General features: G+C 33.8%; 1 protein-coding gene and 1 pseudogene across 7 annotated transcripts in view; one reads left to right on the plus strand and one right to left on the minus strand.

Moving 5' to 3' along the window:
- The window catches only part of CNTN5 (contactin 5), a 1,075,732-nt gene that overhangs the window by 989,597 nt on the left and 63,060 nt on the right, over positions 1-23,075 (plus strand). For all 7 annotated transcript variants that reach the window (XM_081799059.1, XM_081799056.1, XM_081799055.1 and 4 more), the window contains one exon: positions 15,850-16,008. In XM_081799059.1, coding sequence (XP_081655185.1) covers positions 15,850-16,008 — 159 coding nt within the window. The remainder of the gene's footprint in view (positions 1-15,849; positions 16,009-23,075) is intronic.
- Positions 8,424-8,521, minus strand: LOC115939329 (U6 spliceosomal RNA; annotated as a pseudogene).

Here is a 23,075-nt window from a genome sequence, read left to right on the forward strand (position 1 = left end):
TCTTTCAGTCTGTGCTGAGCTCTTAATGGTACATTGCATAATGGTATATGTCTTCTTACAGTTGTATCACAAAAAATCCTCCAAGTATAAAACAGGAGCCGTCAAGATACCCCTAAGACAATTCTTTCTCCATTATTTCTCAGACATTGTAAGATAAGTTAACCACTTAGGGAGTAATACTCATTTTTTTTAAGTCCTTATTAGCCTACTGATTTGCTCAGTTAGTTAAAATATGAAATGACCCTAGATACATGTTTGTCAACTTTTGTTCATTTCCACAACCATGAAACATGTCCCTGGTCTCAATGGATATCTTGTAGAACATGTTGTTGGTATGGAAAATCATGAAAGAAAATCTAAATAAATGAGAGTAAGTACAAATGTATACTTCAGAATAAAAAAACATAAAAGAAAGTTTCCTACTTACAGTTTAGCCATAATATCATCAAAGATACCCCTGTCTTAAAGAGAATGGGTTTATAAATGTATTCCCTAATGTGTCATTGGAAATAATAATTCCAAATTCACTTCAGGGTGTGTTTGGGAACATAAGCTACAAGGATATCTATAAATTATTCATAAGTGAATAATGAGAGTGAACAAATTTAAAAGTCAATGCATTTTTTTTTTGCATTGCAGAGTTGCAATGAGTCATACACAATAAACCCAATATTGGATTTATGCAAAGTTTTGCAGAAACATGGCACCTTGCCTGTTTTAGCTCCCCATATGGTATTTTCCTATAAGATTTCTTTGACTCATTTTTTCTTAGAATTTATTTAATATTTAATTTAATAAATTAATTTCAGGATAGTATCTGGGTTGCTTGAGGTTTTTAATAAGGTGATTATTTTTATTTATTCTTGCCATTTGTACAATAGACCCTCAAATATCTATTTTCCATTTCAGAAGGATCACTTCGATGGATGGACAGTATTATTTTTCTATTGGAATATACACAGTGTGTACAACTTCAACTCATGTAAAACTACATTAAATATTTATGCCTGCTTAAATACCTGCAATTGTCGGCTAATTTACCTTTCATCTGAATTTTGTGATAATTGAGAAGTGTTTGTATTTTTCTAGAAAGAAACACAGAATTCTTTAAACATCTTAAACAAAGTGATATGGAAAGTCTCACATTGGTAATTAAATGCTTCAGCCAAAAATGGCACAGTCATTTTAGCTCACAACTCACTGGTCTGAGTCAATCACTTAGCCCCATTTAACCCAAAGAAGACAGAGTTCCAATGACAAACACACATTCACAACTTATACCTACCAGGATAAATTTCATGAAATTCCAATTTTATAAGACTAGTGTAGGGAAAGGATAGTGTCATTTTGTTTTGTTTTTCTTTGTTTTCCTTACAACATAAGTAGAATAATCACTATACTCTTAATAAGAGTACAAGAAACTGGTATGCAGAACTTTCTTAGAGACTACCAATGTCATTGAAACTACACTGACAACTTCAACTAAGCAACTCCAGTACAATAAGACAACATTGGAAAAGTGATTTACTGAATCATTACAATTTACATGTGCTACCAAATGTTATTGCAAAGGTTTTGCTGCTTTAATATTAACCATTGATCATTAACATTTTCAATTATTTAAATAGATTTTCCCCAATATCTTCCCATAGCCTCTGAGGGCTTCCATTCCACTTTTGCTTTATGGTTTTCAATGGCTTCTTTCCTTTGACTTTTCTCATGTGTTATCCAGAGTGGCTTCTCATCACACTCAGATAAAATTTAAATTCATTACCTTTGCCCTCAAATCCCTCTGTTATCTGGCACCTACTGACATTTCCAACATTATCACCCTACTCTATCCTCTTTTTTCACTTTGCTTCAACCACATCAGAATCCTTTCTTTTCCACAAATATGCCAAACTCATCAACACTTAGGAATTCTGCCACTGAAGTTCTCTGCCTAGAAAACTCGCCCATAATATGTATGAGGCTGGCTGGCTTCTTATCATTTATTTTTCAGCTTCTTATCTAATGTTTTCTATCTTGCCTCCACCTGATCTTCACCCCACTTTATTTTCTTCATTGCATTTATTATTATCTGAAACTATCTCATTCATTTGTTCATTGGCCTTCTTCTCCTCCCTAGAAAGTAATCCTAATCCCTAGGGTCTGGCACACAGTAAATATTTCCTCAATATTTTTAAGCAAATTATTAAATGTATGAATAAATGACTATCTAATTTTTTTCCTGAAGTGAATAATTACATTTTTAAAATCAAATAAATAGAGAAGGATGGACAGTGTATGAAGTAGTAATTGGATAAACAATAATCATAGGCATTTAATATTAAATATATTGCCATGTCATATGATATGTCAATAAGGCAGACACTGTGAAATAGGAGAAAAAACTATATGGGAATAATGTGGTGGGATAGGGTTTTCAGAAGTTTCCTATAGTGCAATCAAAAAACAGTTCTTTGAAGCTTGGCACTCCCATCTCTATGAATACCTTAGCATTTTTTTCATAATTTCACCTATTTTTTGCAACATACACACATACACATACACATTTTCACAAGCAATGTTGGTTGAAATATTAAAAATCAAATGCAAAGAAGGATTCATATGCTGGATTCTGGCTACACATAGTATATGGGAAAGAAACTAAATAGGAGCGCTAAAGAAAAGCTTTATGTGTCCACTAAAGATTTTACATCCATGAGACAAATTTTTGAACTATCAGTTAAAACATCAGCCAGCTGACAGCCCAGAACCTTATTATCTTGCCTTATTTGCAACTGTAGGGGCCCTAACCTGTGTCCTGGAAGCTTGGCCATGTATAGTTTGATCTGTTACTTGGGACATGAACTTTCTGGCAGCAGCTTTAATTTACTGCAGTAGGTGTATCTCTGTATTTATTGAATCTTCCCTTGAATTTCACATGGACTCCACTTAACTTGTATGGTTACCAATTACTCTTAATTCAATTCCTACCTGAAATCTACCTACTCAATAGGTGGACATAACTTCCTTGATACCCATCATGCCAACTTTCAAACTCAGTCACCTCTGTTTCTGGTTATGAGCAAACATGGAACATAAAGAATTTAATTGAACAATGTTGACTCAGCCCCTATAATGTTTTTCATTTCATATAAGCTTTCAATATTGTTAGCAATATTGCTGTTTGACTGTTACTGATTCCCTATCACCCAATGACTCTTCCTGATCTTTCTGATACTCTTCAGACTCCAAACTACATCTTCCTACTTCTGCATTTCAGTGTTATCGTCAAATTTATTTCAATTGAAATTAATTGCTTTAAATTGAAAGGAAAACCTTTGAGATCTTTCTCCAGATTTTCCCTTTATTCTAACATTATTCTTCCAATTTATCCAAGCATGAAATGCTGGAATAATGTTTCATTTCCACCCTTGACTCTTCCCCTATAATATCTAATGTGTTGGTCCACCTCCCATTTAAAAACATTTACTGGCTCTCCACTATCTACATAACAAAGTTCAAACTCATTGTCCCGGTGTTCAAGGTCTTCCATCAATCTCCTTTTCTCCACTTTTATAGACTGCTACTCTGATCAAGCTTAAACTTCTTTCCCTCTCTTCAAAAACACCTTGAATTTTCCAGTATTTTAGCATACTTATCCTCTTTTATCACCAAATAATAATAATAATAAAGTTATCTGTTCCATCTTAAGTACTAGCCCAGAGTAACTGTCTTCTTGGAGTCTTCACTAAAAAACCCCATCCTTCCAGCCTCAGTATCTAAAGAACTTTCTGTGACCTAGAGATGTGATGTACATTCCTAAGTCATTTTGGCTGGAAAATGGCAAGAGCTGCATGAGAACTAGGTCTCATGGTACCCAGTCAGCCTTCATTATTCAAAGCTGTCAAGTTTAGCTTTTTGGTTTTGTTTTTACATGGTAACATCTCCAAACCTTTCAGACTTCTCCTTTTCTTTTTCCTTTTTTAAAAGTCAGTGTAGCAATGAGAAACACACAGAATATTTAATTATGGGTTTATAAAATGAGGTTTTTCAATTTTGCTCTAAAAATCTCTGATTTTCTTTCCTTTTTTTAAGATTTTATTTATTTATTTGAGAGGGAGAGAGTGCACTAACAAGTGAGGGGAGGGTCATAGGGTGAGGGAGAAGCAGACTCTCCACTGAGCCGTGAGCCCTACATGGGGCTAAATCCCAGGACCTTGAGATCATCACCTGAGCCAAAGGCAGCCACTTAGCCCACTGAGCCACACAGGCACCCCTGATTTTCAATACTTTTTTGAACTTTATTGTCATAGGAATACATTGACTAAAATAGTACATCTTTAATAAGCTCCAAGTCTCTATCCAAAAGTGATCATTCCGTTATCCTACTGGTAAAATTTTAAATCACTTTAATAATTTCTTTGCATTATGTGTTTGCCTATCTAGCTGTTTGCTTCTAGTTGGCCAGCTATTCTGTCAGTTTTCCCAATTAACTTGTTTTTTTCCAACTCCAAGGGGTTTATTTGATAATTAGATATTGTTGAAGATCCTCTTTTCAAGTATTTATGCTAATATAACCAGTCTTTGCATAGGTAAAGAAGTATTCCAGTGTTAATCTTTCACAAACCAAGGGAGTTTCAGTTATCCTTTGTCTCTTAGGACGCTTGCAGTTGCAAGTAATATGAAAACTAACTCAAATTGGCTGAAACAGTAAGGAAATTTATTGGCTCATGACAGGAAGCTAAAGCAGATTTTTAAATTGATTGATCCAGTGTCTCAAGTTTTTTTCCAAAGACTCAGGTTGATTCTATCTCTACACTGTTGTCTACAATGTTGGCCTTACCCTAAAGCTCACGGTAGTCATAGGCTGACTGCCAAGAATAGTATAGGCTAAGTGCTTTCTTGTTGCCATACGACAGGAGAAAGAACTAACATATCTTTACAAGTGTCCATCCCTTCATCTGGTTTTGCCAGTCTAGACCATGAACCAGCATCCAACATAAGAAGATTGCCATAATCTGACTGGCTTAGACCTAGCATCCTGAACCAATCATGACAGGGGCAGGTGAGATTGCCAAAATAGGCATAAACTAATCAGGGCCACCCATAGAATGGGGGTTAATTCCCTACACCACACTGCAGCAGGTGGAGTGAATATTAGGGAGTGAGCCACTTCATTTCTATCCTACATTTCTACCTCCAAATTCATTTTCAATCAATAAAAGTTTGCCTCTGCTCATAATTATTTTTAATGCTCTGAAATTTACATTTTCTATGTCTATGCTGAATTATGTGAAGCAGTTTTGAGTAGTAATAAATAGGACAGAGTTAAATCTCTGATATAGGGCGCCTGGTTGGCTCAGTCGGTTAAGCAACTGCCTTCGGCTCAGGTCATGATCCCAGGGTCCTGGGATCGAGCCCCACATCGGGCTCCCTGCTCTGCGGGGAGCCTGCTTCTCCCTCTCCCACTCCCCCTGCTTGTGTTCCCTCTCTCGCTGTGTCTCTCTCTGTCAAATAAATAAATAAAATCTTTAAAAAAAATTAAAAAAAAATAAATCTCTGATATATATGAAATTAAGAATCAGAATTGAACCCTAGGTCCATTATTGGGGTGTTGTTGACCTTGAATCAGTCACTTCAACTTTCTGAGACTAAGTCTTCTTATTTGTGGAAAGGACGTGTTAATACCTGATTTGCTGTAAAGATTAGAGAGAAAGTTCATAACGTTTAGCACAATGCCTTCTACTTGATAGGTAGGCATTGAGTCATCATTTCAGCATTTTTTCCCCATTTTACATTATAAGCTCCCCAGAAGATATTGCTTGTTGAATCTGCCAATAAGAGTACTTTTTTTCAAATTTTTTCACACCTACCTTTTATTTTGCTAGAACCAAATGTGGTGCATAGGTTCTGATTTTTACTGGTAAAAAATGAAGCATAGTGAGATCATATGACATTGTCAAAATTACCAAGCTATTGAGAGGTCCAACCAGGCTAGTATAGCTATTCACAAAGTAATTTTTACTTACATTACCCTATGCAGTCCTTACAATAATGATAAGATTGATACTATCATCCCCTTTATAAAATGTAAGGAAATTGATGTTTAATGAGGCTCAGAAATTTGCCCAAGTTTCAGAAACTTATACAGAGCTCTTACATAAATTTTCAGAATTGGAATAAGATTCTTCAGACTCTTTATCCAAATATCTTTTCTTTAGATCAATTTTTCTTGAAATAAAAATTTCCTAGGCATTTTATACAAAATACAATTCTGAGACTCTAGGTCACAGAAATTGAAATTTAGTAGCTATTGAGTAAAAAAAGTAAAACTTGAGCAGAGATTTGAAATTTGAAGACTAACTACGTGTTAAATGGTCAAAATGAGGAGATACAAAAATTTCACACAGAGGGACTCATTACATACATGACAGATAATAAAGATAATAATAATAAGGAGAAGGGTAGATAGAATAAATGGTGAGCTTTACCAATTAATTGAGAAAAAAACTGCTTTTGAAAAAAAAAATAATTAGAACTATTTATCATTCATTTCCATCTTTATCCACCCCTGGTAAAAATAGAGTTGGTTATTCTCATAAGACTGAGAACAGTAGGAAAGGGTCACTTAAATTAGTTTAGTAAATATTAAAGAAGTCTAAGAACACCCTCTAGTTGTCACAAAGAATGTAATGATGGTAAGGAAGTATCTGAGGAAAAAATAAGGAAAGATGCAATACTATATGAAGTTGGATGTTGCCATCCCAGTATGTCAAGAGCATTTCAGGACACATTTTCTTGTATAAAAATATAATATCAATAAAATCATACTTCCTAAATAGGGCATTCCATAAGTCTTCATAATTCTATTCTAAAGATGAACACCTCAGCAACTAGTTATTAATAGGTATGGATATGTGATGTGCTACAGAAAATCTATTCACGTTATTGACTATTACTTTTAAAAACTTATTTATTTACTTATTTTTATTTTATTATGTTATGTTAATCACCATACATTACATAATTAGTTTTTGATGTAGTGTTCCATGATTCATTGCGTATAACACCCAGTGCTCCATTCAGTATGTGCCCTCTTTAGTACCCATCACCAGGCTAAATTTATTTTTTATTATTTTTTTTATCTGAGTTCAGTTGAAACACAATGTTACATTAGTTACAAGTGTACAACAGACTGATTCAACAAGTTTATATGTTATGCTATGGTCATCAGAAGTATAGCTACATCTGTCATCACACAATGCTATTTCAACACCATTGACTATATTCCCTATACTATACCTTTTATTCCCATTACCTATTCATTCCATAACTGGAAGTCTGTATCTCCCACTCCCCTTCACCCATTTTATCCATGCCCCCACCTCTTCCTTCAACCATCATTTCTCTGTATTTATAGGTCCGATTCTGCTTCTTATTTCTTTATTCATTTGTTTTTGTTTTTATATTCCACATATAAGTGAAATCATATGGTACTTGACTTCCCTGTCTGACTTATTTCACTTAGCATAATAACCTTTAGGCCCATCCATGCTGTAGCAAATGGCAAGATCTCATCCTCTCTCATGGCTGAGTAATATTTCTGTGTGTGTGTGTGTGTGTGTATCACATATTCTTTATCCTTTCATCTACTGACAAACTCTTGGGTGGCTACCATATCTTGGCTATTGTAAACAATGCTGCAATAAACATAGGGGTGCATATACCTTTTTGAATTAGTGTTATCATTTTCTTTGGGTAAGTACTCAGTGCTGGAATTACTGGATCATATGGTATTTCTATTTTTAATATTTTGAGGAATCTCCGTACTTTTTTCCACAGTGGCTGCACCAATTTGCATTCCCGATTTGCAAGAGGGTTCCTGTTTCTCCACATCCTCACCAACACTTTTTTTTCTTATCTTTTTTATTTTAGCCATTCTGACGGGTGTAAGGTGATTTGCATTTTTATTTGCATTTCCCTGATGATTAGTGATGTTCAACATCTTTTCATGAATCTGTTGGTCATTTGTATATCTTCTTTGCTAAAATGTCTATTCAAGGCTTCTGCCCATTTTTTATCAGATTATTATTTTTAAGGTGTTGAATTGTGTAAGTTCTTTATATATTTTGGATATTAATTCTTTATTGACTATATCATTTGCAAATATTTTCTCTCATTCAATAGATTGCCTTTCTGTTTTGTTGATGGTTTCCTTTACTATGCAAAAGCTTTTTATTTTGGTGTCTGCTGTTTTCCTTGCCTTAGGAGACATATTTGGAAACATGTTGTTATGGTTGATGTCAAAGAAATTACTTCCTATGTTATCTTCCAGGAGTTTATGGTTTCAGGCCTCACATTGAGATCTTTAATTCATTTTGAGTTCATTTCTGTATATAGCCTAAGAAGGTTGTGCAATTTCATTCTTTTTCTTTAATAAAATACTTCAAGAATTTGCATAAATGACTTGCACAGGGGCCATGCTAATCTTCTCTGTATCATTCCAGCTTTAGTATATGCTGCCAAAGGGAACACCAGTTTCATTGTTTTGCATATGGTTGTCTAGTTTTCCCAGTACCATTTATTGAAAAGATTGTCTTTTCTCCATTGTATATTCTTGCTATAGATTAATTGGCTATATAGATATGGGTTTGTTTCTGGACTCCCTATTCTCTTCCATTGATCTATGTATCTGTTTTTGTGCCAATACCATACAGTTTTGATTACTACAGCATTGTAGGATATCAAAATCTGAGAATGTGATACCTCCAGCTTTGTTCTTTCTCAAGATTGCTTTTGCTATTTGGGGTCTTTTGGGGTTTTCTAGAAATTTTAGTATTATCTGTTCTAGTTCTGTGAAAAATGCTATTGGTATTTTGATAGAGATTACGTTGAATATATAGATTGCTTTGAGTAGTTTGGACATTTTAACAATATTAATTCTTTCAATCCATGAGCATGTATATCTTTCCATTTGTCTTTGTTATCTTCTATTTCTTTCATCAATGTTTTATAGTTTTCAGGGTATAGGTCATTCATTCATTTCCTTGGTTAACTTTATTCCTAGGTATTTTATTCTTTTGGGTGCAATGTAAATGGGATTGTTTTCTTATTTTCTCTTTCTGCAACTTCATTATTAGTGTATAGAAATTCAACAGATTTCTGGGTATAATTATGTATCTTGCAACTTTACTGAATTCATTTATTCTAATAGTTTTTTGGTGGAGTCTTCAGAGTTTTATGAATAGTGTTATGTCATCTACAAATAGTGACAGTTTAACTTCTTCATGAATATGGATGCATTTTATTTCTTTTTGTTGTCTGATTGCTATGGCTAGGACTTCCAGTACCATGTTGAATAAAAGTAGTGAGATTGGACATTCTTATCTTGTTCCTATGAGCTAAAGCTTTCAGTTTTTCACCATTGAGTATGGTGTTAGCTGTGGGTTTTTCATTTATGGCCTTTGTTATATTGAGGTATATTCCCTCTAAACCCATTTTGTTAAGAGGATTAAACTATTACTTTTTAATGAAAAGTTTTGTTATTATTTATATATTGGCTTTTAAATTGGGTCTATGCAAAATGGTCCTTTGTACTGAATGGTTTATTACATGTAATTAAACTATACGGTAAAAATTAAAAATATCCCAGGGGCACCTGGATGGCTCAGTCAGTTAATTGTCTAGCTCTTGTTTTTGGCTCAGGTCATGATCTCAGGATCCTGAAATGAAGCCCTGTGTCAGCTTCTGTGCTCAGTGGGGAGTCTGCTTGAGATTCTTTCCCTCTGCCCCTTCCCCCAAAATAAATAAATAACTTTTAAATTTTTTTTAATTTACTCTTTGTGGCCTGAGTTATTGAGTTTATTTCTCTGCATTAATCTAATCTTTTAGACAGTAGCTAAATCTCATCCTTACTTGATTAGAAAGGCATGTTCAGGACTTTGTTTCCATGAATGGTTGTCTTTTTCTGCAGCATGGTCCTATATGTGTTTAGAAGTAAGAGGCATTCGTCCCCAAGCAATATTTATGGGATTAAAAATAGAACCAATTTAAGATACCATGGCATACTTGGTATCAATTTTTTTTTATTTTAGTTTTAAACAATGTAAGACCTGCTTAATATTTTAAGTCCCAACAAGTTTAATTTTCACTTGAGGCACGATTATTGCTAATTGAAAAACCTCTGAATAAAAAAAAAATTACAAGAAAGTCCCCAGAATCAAATTAAGTAAAAACAATGAGAATCTATATAAAATGTAAAAAATAACATGTAACAATAGGGTTTTTTGTTGAATTAGTAGATGTCAGATTCAGGCAGAGAAAGTGATGCTATCTAGGTGAGACAGGGCCAGAACAATTGGTTGGCATGGGGAGCCAGCTGCAGTATTAAGAGGATTTTTAAAGAATTTTTCTTCAAGACAGGTTGGACAATCCCACGACAAGAACTGGTTGGCTCCACCAGTTGTTTTCTACAAGAATAGGTAATGATTTCACAAGAAGTCAGTATACAATTTCCTATTTATTACCACATTAGTTTGTTATAATTTGCTTTGAACAGGAACTATCACTCCACTGGATGTCAAGACTAAAGCCAAAACCTGTTTCAACACTTTTTCCCCCAAAGCAGGGGGACTCTTTTGTTTTTTTGTTTTTTGTTTTTGTTTTGTTTTGTTTTGTTTTTGAGGAGTTTTCCTGTTTCAAGTACACCTTCCTCATCTGAAAAATAACATGGTTGGACTAGATGACTGCTGTTAATTTAAAAATTCCAAGGTTCTATAACATTGCTTAACTATCACATGAAGTCGTAGATCCTTGTTTCATGTCCCCAGCCTAACAGTAACAGCTTTAGAGGTTACAAAGAGACATATATTTTATTTGCTTTTCAGTTTTAAAAGTCAATGTCTTCTCAAGAGAAGAAAATTTTCTAACTGAACATTAGGTCAACAAAATGAGTTGATCTGATAGCAATCTAATAGCAATCCTAAGGGCCCTTGATTAAGAGTAAATTAAATTCATGAGAACATGGCTTCTGCCAGGGGCCTTTGTGCTTTGTCATTTGCTCAGCAGTCCTCACCAAGAAGAAATGAAGAAACTGTGTCCATTTTTCTAAATTACTTATTTTCAAACAAAATATTTATTTTAGTGACTCTATATAATGGCACTGTTGTGGGGTGAGGAGGGTCCAAGGAGGACTTTCCAGATTGCATCTGATACTGAATCATTACAGCTAAGTATAAAGTTAATATAGATTTCTGCTAAATGAGAGGCATCTGTATAATATTCAGACACTAGCTACTATCACACATTTGTCATCTATGAGATACTTATCTCTCATTAATCTATTTTCAAAGATATCTAATGTAAATTAGCTATAGCCTTTAAAGAGAGAATTTACTTCCTGATTTTTTAAAAAGGCAAAAAAATGGCAAAAATATGACCATTATTAACAGGCCTTAAAAACAAAGGTATTGATTGTATTAATATAATATTAATGTAATTCACTTCTAAATATAGACAGGAAGATAATTATAGCCAGCATTCAGTATATAATCTCAAAAAATGTATATTTCTCTATAAGTGAGCATTAAAAGCCAATATTAATAAAATAACCATAAATCTCATTTTCACTTTTATTATGGTTGAAAATCATATTTAATCTGTCTTAAAAGGTAAATCACATCATTAATTTTTCAGAATATTTTTACAATAATATATTCATAAAAATCTTTGGATTTATAAGGATTTAGAAAAATTATCTGTCCCAGGCTTTAATAATTTATTAAATCACATGAAAAGACTTATTTGCTTCATTCATGCAGCTATTCTGTCAATTTTATTACCATCCTACTCAACTTGACTAAAAAAAACTGTTAAATATATTTTTATTTTCAAACGTATTTTAATTTAAAAAAAAAGAAGTTATTTTGGAACTTTGTCTTATATGACAATTACTTTATTTTAAAACATCCTTTTACTTGTTAATTGTTGCACAATATGCCAAATTCAAAACAACTCTTCTGTCCTTTCTTACCTTCTTTTTTCCTTCTTATCCCTTCTTTCTTTCGTCTCTCCTACAAATATTTATTGAGGGCCTAATATATGCCAAGTACTATATTGAATATTCAGACAAATGGAAATTATAGAAAAATGATTATAGCCAACTTAACAAGAGCTATAATGAGATGTAAAATATACTCCCCCAAAACTTGAACATAACATTATCATTACCTGGCATTTGTTTTTTGTAAAAGATCTGTCTCTGCCACAAGATTTTAACACATCTGGAGCTGGAACCCTATCTTGTTCTCCTATAAATCATTTCCACCACTCATCTCTCACCATTCAGCACATTGCTTTATGCATAATAGGCCTCCAGTAAATGTTTGGTTAAACAGAACATGCTTACAATAGTACATACATACAATATGGAGGCTTTCTTTAAAATAATAACTTTAAAAATAATTTTAGATGCTTATTGTGCAGAATTGGAAAATCCAAACAAGTCAAGAATAAAATTTAAATCATCTACAACCTCATTTCCAAGCAATAATAACCACCATGTACACTTCAATGCATTTCTTTCTGGTCTTTCCTTTATGTATTTGGGAAGTAACTGTACATATATATTTACATATAATTTTGAATTCTAATTTTTTCACTTTTTATATTGTGAATATTTTGCACATAGTAGATAACCCTAAATATTAGTCAGTTTAATGGCTGCCTAATATTTTATCATAAATTTTTATGATTTAAACATTACATGATTATTGGACAATTACTTATTTACAGTGGTTTATAATTATGAATAATTGCACGGCCACAGTCAGTGTCCTGGATACATAAATCTTGTTCACTCTCACTGATTATTTTGCTAAGGACTATACTTGACAAAATAGCCACATATAGAAAAAAATACTTGGATATTTATTAATTATGTTGTAAATTCCTTTTTGTTCTGGGCTGAAGTTTTTTTAAAAATTCAGTCATTATTACTCATTGTTAAAAGAAGTACACCTTTCTTTAAGAAAACTAATTTTAACATTTTCTAGACCATTAATACTCATAAAAGCAAATTATTTTATCAAATAGTTATTTTGCACTACATTTCCTATCATGTCTCACACATAGGTGGTTGTTAATGCTTTTTGAAGAGGTAAATAAATAGAAGAGATGGAATGGAACAGAATAAAGGGAACAATATAGAAGAGCTTAATAAATGAGTTATGTTAATATCTATTCTTATTTGAATGCATTAGCAAAATTTTAAGTCTTCTTTTCATAGCATTTTAACGATCCTCAAAAGTCATGCAGTGTCACTTCTACCATTGTCTTTTGGGTCAGATAGTGACAGTCCAGCCCAGACTCAAGGAGATGAAAGAAGAGGCTCTACCTTTCAATGAGGGAAGGGCCTGCATGTACAGGGAGGAGGGAGTGATGGTGTCCATCTTATATACAGGTTGACACAAAGTCATAAATGCTTTCTTCAAATGCCATCTTTATCTTTAACATATAATTTAAATGTGCCTTTCCTTAACCCACACTTTTTCTTCCTTTCATTCCTTCAATTAAAACTACTGTCTAGATTAACAATGAAAGGAGGAAGGAAGGACCTGTGTACCCCTTGCTTCTTTGGATAAATCAGGCTTTACAACCAGATTCAAATTCAAATCTTAGCTATACCATTCACTAGTAGAATGACTTGGGCAAAAAACATCTTCGCAGAAGAATGCATTCTCTGATACCCACTGCCTACTATAACACCTAACATATAATAAGGTTATTGACTTATTTATTATTTATTGACTAATCAATCTCTGATATTCCATTATGTCCTCTATGAAATAAGGAGAATAATGTCAGCCTCACAGTGACATAGAAATAAATGAACAAGTTATTGTTTGCAAAATCCTTAATACAGGGCCTTAACACAGTAAAGTGAGGATTTGGTAACTATTAGTAATATTATTACAGTTAATATTCTCATTATTTATGTTATCAGCATTATAGTTGCTCTTTATATTTGTGTCACCACAGTCTAACAACTTGTTAGACATCTTCTTAATCCCCTGGATCTCATTTATTTACCTCGCCTCATCCTTAGCTACTGTTTTAATGCTTTAAACATTCATATTGATGACAAATCAAACATATTCTTCCATAAGTCCTTGACCTTGTCAACCTTAATCATATTCCCCACTTCACTCCAAATAAACACAAATTCTCACCCAAAAGTACCCTACATTTAAATCACAAACTCTGGAATTTTCTCTTCACAAGTTCCAATTCTTATATCTTCTCATCATGCTTTCCTTGATTCCTTTCTTTTATTCTAGCTTATCAGCACCTTTCTGGTTTTGCTTGACTCCCTAGTCAACCTTGACACCATGGCCATTCACACCATTGGCATCTTTGATGATAAGCCAAACCAAATTTAAAAATTCCTAAATCTGAATGGACTCAATTGATAAAAATGTTCACTTCTCCTTTCCTAAAAATGTCATTTGCTTCATGAGGCTTTTAAAATTATTTTTCCATCTCCCTATTCTTTCCCTGTTGAAATTCTCTACCCACAGGTCTTTACTAACTGCCTCCATTTCTCCAGTACTCCACCATTTCTTAGCCCCTTATAGTCTAGCTCAGCCCCTCTTGATCAGACTTTGTAATCACCAAATCTGACTCAGCAAAGTTAGACTAGAAAGCCAGGACCAGAGCCAGAGAAAGTAGTTAACTCAGTCCATTCAGATTTAAGAATTTATAGATTGGTTCGGTTTGTCACCAAAGATGCAAATGGTGTGAATGACAATCAAGGTGGATTAGGGAGTCAAGTGAAGCCAGAATGGTGCTGGTAGGACTAATTCAGAAAATAACTGAAAATACTTAAGAGGGTTTTGTGTTTGTTTGTTTTCATTGAAAATAAAAGCATCCTTGCAGCCTGAATTGTCTATATTAGAGAATAGAAGAATGTTAATAAGAAAATTGGCATGCTTTACAGCCTCTAAAATGTAAACACTCTACATATCTTTAAATGCTATTAGATATCACTATTTTAGGAGTGATAATACAAAAGTATATTTCTCTATCGGATCACAGTTGTTTCTTGAAGCTAGAGTCTAATGCTCATAGATTGATTATCTCTATTCTATACCAATTTTTCATGAGCATAAGGAAAATAATCTCTATTTCCCACTCTCCTACTCCCACCAAAAATCATCACCATTATCATCATCATCATCATCATCATCATCAACAAAATCACACCTTCTTTTAATGCCCCACAAAATTTTTCCGTGCTTCCCTTCTAGAATATACCCTTCCTTGGCCTGAACTATCATTATTTCAGAGCTCTTCATATTTCCCCTGTTAAAGTTTAAGCTACTTGATAGTCACATCACAGTATTTGTACACTGTAGGTTTCCTGAACATAAAAATTAGGCCCATAAACCTATACCTTTTTAGTAATGATGGGATCTTTTTTTGTTACTGATACCATTGCCTATCACTCTCTATTGTTGCCTCTGTAAACTGTGGTTGATGTCAACAGTCATAGTTGATATTTAATTCATATTCTTGTGTATGTTTCTAATTATATTTTTCTTTTCCTATAAAATATAATGCTAATTGGTAATTGCCTCCAAGCACAAAATGTTAGGAAAAAAATCAAATCTATAATTAAGTTACCAGCAGAAATCATGGAAACTGCCTTGCATCCCATCTCTTTCTACCGTCAATTTCCATTACTAAATATATATTTCATTAAGATGGTTAGATAGTTTGATTGTATCTTTATTGGAAATACAATTTCTCATGGCTCCTCATCGTGGCTTGTACTTAACTTTATCCATTCCCTTTTGCCTATAGGTCCCCCAGGACCACCAGGGGTAGTGATTGTTGAGGAAATCACCGAAAGCACAGCCACACTCTCCTGGAGTCCTGCAGCTGACAACCACAGCCCAATCTCCTCCTACAACCTGCAGGCTCGAAGCCCATTCTCCCTGGGCTGGCAAACAGTAAAAACAAGTAAGAGGTTCTAACGCAACATCAGAGGCAACCAGAACAGCTTCCTATGTCATGAGCTGTATTTGCTAGCAATCTTAGTAGGATCATTTTGGATTCTGGAAACTTTGTTATTTATTACAATATTAACCATTGTTTGCCTCTTTTTATAAAGCTATCTTGCTTTCTGGGTGCCTGGGTGGCTCAGTCAGTTAAGCAACCCACTCTTGATTTCAGGCTCAGGTCATGATCTCAGGGTCATGAAATAGAGCACTAGGCGGCTCTGCATGGGTGTGGAGCCTGCTTAAGATTCTCTCTCTCCTTACTCTGCCCCTTCCATGTGCTCACACTCTCTGTCTCTATAGTGTACTATATGTGTATACATATTAATTTGTAATATATATAATTGTGGGTATTAGCCTCATTTCTGGCTCCATGTGATACCCCTGCAGATCCAAGAAATTGAGGGAATCTCTAAGTTCAATAGATAATTCTGGAAAGATCACAAAGTCAAGTTACATAAACGGGTTTATTCAAGAATACTTATAACTTCTGCCCCAGTGCTTTTATCTTTTCCTTTGTGTGACAGCCCAAACCTTTGTAGCCAGGAAATGGATTCACCTTTAGATCTGGTGCAGTGCGCTCACCAAGCCCATTTTCCTGCCTGCAGCTAATGCTACATACCCGCTCTAGCCACAGTGCCCATAATTCTTGGGACATTTTTCCTTGTGGGCACATTGCAATACATACATATGTTTCCTCACTCATCCCATATTCTTGTCCTTCTTACCTTAACACATGGCATGGCAATCCAGGACATCTAATCTTCCTCCTATTACAACCATAATTTCCTAGTTACTCTTATAGCTTGATTTCTCGCATGTCTGGGTTCACCTGTTTCTACTTTTTGTTGTTTGATAGAAAGATAAATGTGTACGTATGTGTGTGTACATATATACATATGTAAACTGTAGCAAGGAAAAATGAGAGATTGTGTGTGTGTGTGTGTGTGTGTGTGTGTGTAGGGCTTAGACATTTAGACTAAGTATTATTTTTGGGGGGTTATTTGTTTTAGAAGTCCCTACTATAAAGTTGTATTCTCATTTTTCTAATTTAATTTGAATGCTGGAACATTTTTAAGTTGAGAGTTCTTTTTAAATTCAGTTCAGCAGGTACTTATTAAGAAATCTATGCTTTATTGTATTTATAAGGAAATATATATTTCTAAGAAATATGTTTCTTTAGTGATCAATTTTATTTGCCCTTGATAGTATCTAATGAGATCACTCATTTCTCAGTCTAGCATGCCATCCTGTCGGCAAGCGTGCCAAGGAGCTGTACTCAACTTTTGCCTGCTCTAAAGTAACAGTTTTAAACAGTTTTTGCCCCTGGCTAAATCTGACCACAACTTTTTTGTGCCTGTGATAAGGAAAGAAGTCCCTCTAGAGCCACAACAGCTCCCCTGGGGCAGTGGGCATTTTGTTTTCATAGTTGTTCTTCATCTAAATCAATTTCTTTTTTTTTTTTTTAAAGATTTTTTTTTAAATTTTTTATTTATTTGAGACAGAGAGAATGAGAGAGAGAGAGCACATGAGAGGGGGGAGGGTCAGAGGCAGAAGCAGGCTCCCCACCGAGCAGGGAGCCCGATGCAGGACTAGATCCAGGGACTCCAGGATCATGACCTGAGCCGAAGGCAGTCGCTTAACCAACTGAGCCACCCAGGCGCCCCATAAATCAATTTCATTAGAGGTAAGCTCTAATGCAGAAATGTCTATTAGAAAGAAAAAAATTGGTTTGGGGTTTGAACTCTCTGATAAAGTTAATGCAATATATACCACCATAAATAGAAAAAAAAAACAAAACAGTGAATTACTTATTTTTGACAAATAAGGTGATGAGTTGCATCTGGACCTTCTAGCTAATGACACCTGGAATTAACATCAATATTGCCTATTCAAAACTCAGACTCAAATCAGATGACTGTGAATGTGACTAATTTATTCATTTTGAAGAAAGTATGAAAAAGAGCCGTAAGAAATAGATAATTTCACTGACAGACCCGTTTTCTGTTCAAATTGCTTTTGACTTGGAAACTTGACTTTAATCTTTGTATTATTGAATACTATTAGCTGAATTAGTATCTTATTTTGTCTGCTTAGGAATAATCTAATCACCTATAATCATAAAATTGACTGGTCATTATTTACTTAATTCAAACATGTTTCTTAACTACTCTTTCTGTGGAGATGTCTTCTCTCTGTGGATATATTTTCCACGGATTGATTGGTTGATTAAATTTGTCAACAAGACAGGGTTCTTTAGTTTACATTTAATTATTTAATTAAATTCCAGGATGTAATTCTTCTACAAGAAAAAGCATCCTAACAGGTTTCTTTCCCTGAATCAATATGGGGTCCTCCACTATTTTTAGTCACAGTGTGTTCTCACTGAAGAATGTTTTCTTTGAAACCAACTTATCCCCATACTTCGAGAAAAAAAAAAACCTTCTTTATAAAAAGATACCTGCAAGGCCTTAAAAATACTTATTTTAGTATACATTTTCCACTATCTTTCATCTCTATGATATTGCATTTGAAATCAAATGCTAATTTTATTTTAAAAAGCTTATTTTTAACTTATTTCATATTGCATGTTATTTCATCAAAAATATTAATACCTTCAATATATACTTTTTATAATTGTTTTATAGTACTTACAAGTAGCAAGGAATTTAGAATTTGTAAATATTTTCATTTTTATTTTTAAAGAGGGATTAGATTTAAGTATGGGGAGAGAATATAGGGTGACAGAGAAAGACTTTAAAGCCTATAGTTATTACTAAGATATGTATCCTTGGGAGAAAGGATTTTTTAGGTTTCATATTTTTTTTTTAATGTTAAGCCTGAAATAATTACATCAAGGTTAAAACAGAAATTAACTGTACCAATTTTTATCACACCTGGCAATTTGAACTCCTCTTTCATTCATTCAATATAAATTTGTCAAACACCTTCCAGGTAGTATTCTAGGCATTTAGGATATATGGGTGAACAAAACAAAACAAAAATCTTTACCCTTGTGGAGATTGTATTCTCACAGGTGAGGACAAACAATTAACAGAGAAAATAATAAACAAGTCAATTAATTATATAGTATCTTAGAAGTTAGTGAATGAAAAAAATTAAAGAAATACTGTAAGGAGAATCAGAAGTATTATGGTAGAGGTAGTGTATTAGTCTGCTCAGGCTGCCATTACAAAACTATAAACTAGGTGGCTTAAATAAGAGCAATTCTTCTCATAGTTCTAGAGACTTGGGATTCCAAGATCTAGGTGCCAGCCAATTTGATTTAATTCCTGGTGAGAACTTTCCTCCTGGCTTGCAGCTACAGCCCCTCTCACTGTGTCCTCACAAGGCAGAGAAAGTGGAAGTGAATGCTCTGGTATCTCTTCTTATAAGGACACTAATTCTGTCAGATAAGAACCCCACCCTCATGACCTCATTAAATGTTAATTACTTCCTATTTTCAACATAGTTGGAACTAATGTATTAAAAAATAAGACAGACACAATCTTCCAATGTCTCTCCATTTCTCTCAGGATGAAAGCCCAACTCCTATATGACTTTGTCCTACAATCTCTCTCCAAACTCATCTTCTACCATTCTCCCTAAAGCTCACTTTGCTCCTGACTCAGTGATCTTCTAATGCTCCTACATATAATGTTTCTAATACCTTTGCACTAGTTGTTCCTTTTATCTGACAAGGTTTCCCCTAGATATTAGAACAACTAAATCCACATCTCCTTTAAAATTTCACTTAAATGTGCCTTCCTACTGAGACTTATCCTGACCACTCTATTAAAATTGTAACCTGCCTGATATGGACTGAATTGTGCCCCCCTCCAAAGTTTATATGTTGAAGATATAACCCCCAGTGTAACTGTATTTGGAGATGAGGCCCCAAAGGATAACAGATAGTCAATTGGATATATGGAGATGGAATTTAAGAGAGAAGTTTAGAATAAAGATATAAATTCGAAAGTTATTGGCATATAAATTTCATTTAAAACCATAAGATTGCATGTCATCTCCAAGGATATGAACACGATATAAAGAAGAGAAGAGTATGAAAATTGAGCCTAGAGCATTTCAATAGTAAGAAATTATGGAGAAGAGGGTAAAAAAAAAAAAAAAAGGATGCAAAGGAAAACTAGCATTTAGTCAAAAAGGAAAGCCAAGACAATATAATATCCTAGAAGACAAAAGAATAAAATTCATCACAGAAGAGGAAGTAATCAACTGTGTCAAATTCTACTGACATATGAAGTATGATGAGAATTGAGAATTAATCTTCAATATTAGCAACATAGAGGTCATTGGCTACCTTGACAATAATAGTTTCAGTAAAATAATAAGAACTAAGATATCACCAGAATGGGTTCAAGACAGAATAGGTCATTTGCCACAATGAAGTGGGATTTATTCTAGAGATGCAAGGTGGTTCAATATTTGCAAATCAAGCAATGTGATATACCTCTTTAACAAGTGAAATGATAAAAATCCTATGATCATCTCAATAGATGCAGAAAAAGCTTTTGACAAAGTACAACATCCATTCATGATAAAAACACGATAAAATAGGTATAGAAAGAACACACCTCAACACAATAAAGCCCATGTATGAAAAACCCACAACTAACATCATACTTAATGGCAAAAACTGGGAGACTTTCCTCTAAGATCAGGAACCAAGATAAGGATGTCCACTTTCACCCCTTTTATTTATCATAATATTGGAATTCCTAGCCACAGCAGACAAGAAAAATTAATAAAATCCAACCAAATAGGTAAGAAAGAAGTAAAACTCATTATTTGCAGACAACATGATACTATATAGAGAAAACCCTAAAGACTCCACAAAAAAAACACTAGAACCATAAATTAATTCAGTAAAGTCACAGGACACAAAATTAATATACAGAAATCTGTTGCATTTCTGTATTATAGTAATGAAGTAACAGAAAGAGAAATTAAGAAAACAATTCCATTTATGGTTGCACCAAAAATAATAAAATACCTAGGAATAAAGTTATCCAAGGAGGTGAAAGACCTATACTTTGCAAACTATAAAACATTGATGAAAGAAATTAAAATAACACAAATAAATAAAAAGATATTCTGTGCTCATGGATTGGAAGAACAGATATTGTTAAAATGTCCATAGTATCCAAAGCAATCTACAGACTTCAGGTAATCCCTATCAGAATACCAATAGCATGTTTCACAGAAAAAGAACAAATAATACTAAAATTTGTATGGAACAAGAAAAGACCCTGAATAGCCAAAGCAATCTTGAGAAAAAAGAACAAAGCTGGAGGTATCACATTCCCAGATTTCAAGATATACTACAAAGCTATAGTAATCAAAACAGTATGGTACTGGCATATAAATAGACACATAGATCAATCAAACAGAATAGAGAGCCCACACATATATAGTCAATTAATCTATAACAAAGGAGGCAAGAATATACAATAGGGAAAAGACAGTCTCTTCAATAAGTGGTGCTGGGAAAACTGGGCAGCTATATACAAAAGAATAAAACTGGACTACTTTCTTATACCATACACAAAAATAAACTCAAAATAGATTAAAGACCTACATGTGAGACCTGAAACCATAAAATTCCTAAGAGAAAACATAAGAGGTCATTTCTTTGACATCAGCCACAGCAACATTTTTCTAGGTATGTCTTTGAAGGCAAGGGAAACAATAGCAAAATAAGACTATTGGAATTGCACCAAAATAAAAAGTTTTTGCACAGTGAAGGAAACATTAACAAAACAAAAATACAATCTACTAAATGGGAGAAGATATTTGTAAATGATATATCTGGGAAGGAGTTAATATCCAAAATATATAAAGAACAACTCAACACACAAAAAAACAAAAAACAAAAAACCAAATAATCTGATTTTAAAATGGGCAAAGGACTTGAATAGACAGTTTTCCAAAGAAGACACACAGGTGACCAAAAGACACAAGAAAAGTTGCTCAATACCACTAATCATTGGGGAAATACAAATCAAAACCACAATGAGATACACACCTGTCAAATGGCTAGTATCAAGAAGACAAGAAATAACAAGTGTTGGCAACAATGTAGAGAAAAATGAAGTTTTGTGCACTGTCAGTAGGAATGCAAATTGGTGCAGCCACCTTGGAAACCAGTATGGAGGTTCCTAAAAAAATTAAAATAGAATTACCATACAAGGGGCGCTTGGATGGCTCAGTCGTTAAGCGTCTGCCTTCCGCTCAGGTCCTGATCTCAGGGTCCTGGGATCAAGCCCTGCATTGGACTCCCTGCTCGGCGGGGAGCCTGCTTCTCCCTCTCCCACTCCCCCTGCTTGTGTTCCCTCTCTCGCTGGGTCTCTCTCTGTCAAACAAATAAATAAAATCTTTAAAAAAAAAAAAAGAACTACCATATTAATGAGTAATTCCACTATTAGGTATCTACCCAAAGGAAAAGAAAACACTAATTTGAAAACATATATGTACCCCTGTATTTATTGCAGCATTATTTATAATAGTCAAGATAGGGAAGCAACCAAAGTGTCCATTAATAGATGAGAGGATAAAGAAGATATGCTACATATACACAATGGAATAAAAAGGCCGTAAGAAAGAATGAGATCTTGCTATTTGCAACAATATGGATGGACTTAGAGAGTAATGCTAAGTGAAGTAAGTTAGTCAGAGAAAGACAAACACCATATGATTTCACTTATATGTGGAATTTAAGAAACAAAACAAACATAAAAAAAGGAGACAAACAAACAAAAGACAGACTCTTAAATACTGTGAACAAACTGGTAGTTGCCGGAGGAGAAGTAGGTGGGGGAAGGGTAAAAAGATAAAGGAAATCAAGAGTACAGGTATCTTGATAAGCATTGAGTAATGCATAAAATTTTGAATCATTATATTGTATACCTGAAACTAATACATCACTGTATATAAATTCAATTTAAAAAAAAAGAAAAAAGGAGAGAATGAAAGAAAATATAGACAACTCTTTTAAGAAGTTTTGTTGCA

The sequence above is a fragment of the Leptonychotes weddellii genome, chromosome 11 (assembly GCF_054177405.1).
Source record: "Leptonychotes weddellii isolate Sample4059 chromosome 11, ASM5417740v2, whole genome shotgun sequence".
NCBI classification, from domain to species: Eukaryota; Metazoa; Chordata; class Mammalia; order Carnivora; family Phocidae; genus Leptonychotes; species Leptonychotes weddellii.